Source organism: Chiloscyllium plagiosum, chromosome 1 (genome assembly GCF_004010195.1).
Source record: "Chiloscyllium plagiosum isolate BGI_BamShark_2017 chromosome 1, ASM401019v2, whole genome shotgun sequence".
Lineage (NCBI taxonomy): Eukaryota > Metazoa > Chordata > Chondrichthyes > Orectolobiformes > Hemiscylliidae > Chiloscyllium > Chiloscyllium plagiosum.
The window spans coordinates 56,707,287-56,712,146 of NC_057710.1; the positions used below are offsets into that span (position 1 = coordinate 56,707,287).

General features: G+C 41.1%; 1 protein-coding gene across 3 annotated transcripts in view; it reads left to right on the top strand.

Annotated features, from left to right (window-relative positions):
* The window catches only part of LOC122548398 (probable E3 ubiquitin-protein ligase HERC1), a 349,687-nt gene that overhangs the window by 219,510 nt on the left and 125,317 nt on the right, over positions 1-4,860 (top strand). For all 3 annotated transcript variants that reach the window (XM_043687001.1, XM_043686981.1, XM_043686991.1), the window contains exon 40: positions 2,429-2,589. In XM_043687001.1, the coding sequence (XP_043542936.1) occupies positions 2,429-2,589 (161 nt within the window). The remainder of the gene's footprint in view (positions 1-2,428; positions 2,590-4,860) is intronic.

Here is a 4,860-nt window from a genome sequence, read left to right on the forward strand (position 1 = left end):
ATGATTGACAGGTGGGACAGGTCATGAGGGCAGTGCTGAGCTGGCAGGTTGGAACTGGGGTAAGGTGGGGGGCAGGGAAATAAGAAACTGGTGAAGTCCACATTGATCCCCTGGGGTTGGAGGGTCCTGAGGCTCCAGGCATCGGGTGGTGAGGGAGTGGCGATGGAGGAGGCTCAGGACCGGCATGTCCTCGGCAGAGAGGGAAGGGGAGTTGAAATGTTCAGCCACGGAGCGGTGGGGTTGATTGGTGCAGGTGTCCCGGAAATGGCATCCAGTCTCCTCAATGTAGAGGAGACCGCATCGGGAGCAACGGATAAAATAAACAAATGATTTGGATGCGAGCATAAGAGGTACAGTTAGTAAGTTTGCAGATGACACCAAAATTGGAGGTGTAGTGGACAGTGAAGAAGGTTACCACAGATTACAATAGGATCTTGACCCGTTGGGCCAGTGGGCTTGAGAAGTGGCAGATGGAGTTTAATTCAGATAAACGCGAGGTCCTGCATTTTGGGAAAGCAAATCTTAGCAGGACTTATACACATAATGGTAAGGTCCTAGGGAGTGTTGCTGAACAAAGAGATCTTGGAGTGCAGGTTCATAGAGGCTGAACAGGCTGGGGCTGTTTTCCCTGGAGCTGAGGGGTGACCTTATAGAGGTTTACAAAATTGAGGGACATGGATAGGGTAAATAGGCAAAGTCTTTTCCCTGGGGTGGGGGAGTCCAGAACTAGAGGGCATAAGTTTAGGGTGAGAGGGGAAAGATATAGAAGAGTCCTATGGGGCAATTATTTTACTCAGAAAGTGGTACCTGTATGGAATGAGCTGCCAGACGATGGTGGAGGCTGGTACAATTGCAACATTTAAGAGGCATTTTGATGGGTGTATGAATTGGAAGGGTTTGGAGGGATATGGGCTGGGTGCTGGCAGGTGAGACTAGATTGGGTTGGGATATCTGGTCGTCATGGACAGGTAGGACCGAAGGGTCTGTTTCCATCCTGTACATCTGTATGACTCTAAAAGTGCAGATGAAACGTTGTCGGAGTGGAAGGCTCCTTTGGGGCCTACGATGGGGGGGGGTAGAGAGAGGGGTAAGTGGGGAGGAGGGGGGAGTGTTTCTTGTTAGGGGGTGTGAACCTGTCATAGAGTTGCCTATCTCTTGTCTCTTTGAAATAAATTACCTTATTGTATATGGAAGACAAGGAAGAAAATCAGCTACTGGAAAGATTTCTACGTGACATGAAATCTAAATACTTGGACTCCTCTTTCATGCTTGTCTCCCTATTCCTCAAAGGCAGGAATGTAATCTCATATGATAAGATGCCCAGATAGCATGCTTCACCTGCATTTAGCAGTTTATGCAATTTGAGATTTTTTTTTCCAACTAATATAAATAAGTGTCATCTTTATTTGGTTACTGCCAAGCTAGAGGCTGACTATTATCCAAAGGTACTAAGGAAATTGGGACAAATATGACTTTAGACATATTTGATCACATCAGATCAGCTAATGTGTTCATTATATGGTAATCTGGCTGAAGGGGTTAAATTGAATATTTGTCAGTGTTTTGTTGCATTATTCCATTTAAATTATGCTGCTATAGAATTCATCTTTCACAAGACAAGGTTTTTTTCTTTCCTGTTTAATTTTAAATGATTGAAGCTAATAAATGTGTTTTACAAATATTGTCCCAGGTTACAACTTTGTATGTACTTTACGATCAAAACCAGTAAAGCTGAGGAGGGAGACCAAAAGTGTGACACTTATGCGACCATGGCCTAAGAACCTTAAAAGAACAGCATTCCCTTTTAAACTAAATAAGTTAATGGAGCAGCACTATAATGTTTCTTTCAAGTGTTGCTATTTAGATGCAAATGTATGTAATTTTGTCAAATCTATGTATGGTGTTGGGTTAATACTAAATCAGAGAGTTGCCTATCTCTCTTTGATAAAAATTACCTTATTGTATATGGAAGACAAGAAAGAAAATCAGCTACTGTTAAGATTCTACATTTCAATGGCAGCAATGCAGTTCACCATTTAAGTCCATCTGATGCAGTTCATTGGACCGATGATGCATTCGTAAGGCCCATGAATACCCAGGTCTTAATAGCATGACTTTGATTATTGGATAATATGTAAGGACTTCCCTGTTATGACTTCCAATCTGATATTCTTTCCTTTGAGGAAATAGTTCACCTCCAAATATCTGAGACTAAGTAAGTGATGGGAATGATGTATGTTAATCGGTCTGCTCTCATTCTGACACTCATGTTAGAGTATCTTTATGCTAATGACTGTCTATAATACTGGTGATTCATTGAGTTTCTGAGGGCAAATCTTAAACCTTCTGACTTATCAGTGGAAAGGTGTAGTTTCTAAAAGGCTTACTACTTAATTAAGTTGTGCAACACTTTGTTTTCTCCAAATAGACAAATGGTCTTTGTGAGATTTCCTTCACTTTCTGGATTAATTAATAATCCTTTATTACTTCCTGGGTTGAACGTGGTACCCACTATCTCGGATGACGATGGAGAACAAAGAAATTATTTCTCATTTCCTTCTGTCTCTGCCAGGCAGCATAGTTCACCAGGTAAGTCTTAACAATATTTTTTTAATGCACTTACATGCTTCTACTCATTGTTTAGTCTTGTTATATTTTACTTGCAAGTAATATTCAAATACTTTCTGTGAGTGTATTTAAATGTTCACTTGTCCATGTGCACGGCACGGTGGCACAGTGGTTAGCACTGCTGCCTCACAGCGCTGGAGACCCGGGTTCAATTCCCGCCTCAGGCGACTGACTGTGTGGAGTTTGCACATTCTCCCCGTGTCTGCGTGGGTTTCCTCCGGGTGCTCCGGTTTCCTCCCACAATCCAAAACATGTGCAGGTCAGGTGAATTGGCCATGCTAAATTGCCCGTAGTGTTAGGTATGGGGTAAATGTAGGGGTATGGGTGGGTTGCGCTTCGGCGGGTCGGTGTGGACTTGTTGGGCCGAAGGGCCTGTTTCCACACTGTAATCTAATCTAATCTAAACTCAAAGCGATTAGCTCTTAGTTTTATGTGTTACCATCTTGTGAGGGATTATTCTTGTTAAAGAAGAAAGTCAGCCATCTGGCAATTATTTGGCAACTATGCCACAAGATTTCTTGTTTTTGAGCAACATAAACTTTATTTTTGAGAAAAATTAAACAAAATTTACCAAAATAACACTATAGCTTTCTCGACTATTGCTATAAACTCCGTTTTATTTTTCATTTTGCCCATGAATTCCTTTACTATACAACATCTTTATGGTTTGTTTAGTCCTCTCAGGACCGACATAGAAGTTATGTAATAAAAACAAATTACTGTAGAAGTTGGAGATCTAAAGTAAAAACCATAAGTCCTGCAGAAAATCAGCAGATCTAACAGCATCTATGGACAGAGCAATGATGTTAATATTTTTGAATCCTGTAGGATCCTTCTTAAGAACTCAACTAAAAAAAGTGTTTTAAGATCTTACCATTCTAGCTGTCTAGGTCTTGAATCAGCATGATCCCCAGCCTTTTATGTGTATCACACTCCAAGCTTGTTTGATTCATATTTACTTCAGCTTTGTGCATCAGTTTCTTAGACAAATGCCTCAATTTTTAATAGTTAAAACATCAATTTGTGAAGCTATATGTATACATATGTAGATTAGATTAGATTAGATTCCCTACAGTGTGGAAACTGGCCCTTTAGCCCAACAAGTATTGTGAACTAGATATTTTAAACATCAGTCAATAACAAATTGATTAATAAAGATTACTGTACCTAATGAGGAAAAATCAGTGTTGATTGAGACAATGATAATTGCCCAAATTAGCACAAAAACAACAATATTTGTACTATTTCAAGCAAATAGCATCACCTGGGGAGTGTTGTAGAACAGAGACACCCAGAGATTCAGATACATAGTTCCTTGAAAGTGACGATCTGGTAGACAGGGTGGTGAAGAAAGCGTTTGGCACACTTGCCTTCATTGGTCAGAGCATTGAGTATAGGAGTTGGGACACATTGCATTTGTACAGAACATTGGTGAGGCCACTTTTGGAGTACTGCACACCTTTCCAGTCGCCCTGCTATAGGAAGGATATTATTACATTGGAAAGGGTTCAGAAAAGATCTACAAGAATGTTAACTGGGACTGGAGGGTTTGAGTTATAAGGAAAGGCTGGATAGACTGGGACTTTTTCCTTGGAGTGTAGGAAATTGCGGGGTGACCTTACAGAGGTTTAGAAAACCATGAGGGCCATAGATAATATGAATAGCAAATGTCTTTTCCCTAGGGTAGGGAAGTTCAAAACTAGAGGACATGGTTTTAAGGTGAGAGGGGAAAGATTTAAAAGGGCTGTGAGGGACATCTTTTTCACACAACGAGTGGTATGTGTATGGAATGAGGTACTAGAGGAAGTGGTGATGCAGGTACAGATAGTACAATTAAAAGACATTTGGACAGGTACATTAATATCAAAGGTTTAGAGGGATATGGGTGAAATGCAGGCAAAAAAGACGAGGTGGTTTGGGAAGTCTGCTTGCAAGGAATCCAAAACACACAAACGGAAAGCGGGCCATGCGACCAGTGCTTCATCCAGAGGCTCACTGATGATATTGCCTAGTATGGTGTCAAAGCATCTGAAAATGAACTTTCCAGCTCAGTGAGCAAACCTACATCCAGTTCTATTAGCTAATTTCTTTCTGTCTCTCTCTCTCTCACCCCATTTATCTCTCTATCTCACATGCCTTCTCTCTTTCTCTTTCTCCGTCTCTTTCTCTGTCTCTTTCGCTGTCTCCTCTCTCTTTTGCTCTCTCCTCTCTCTTTTGCTCTCTCCTCTCTCT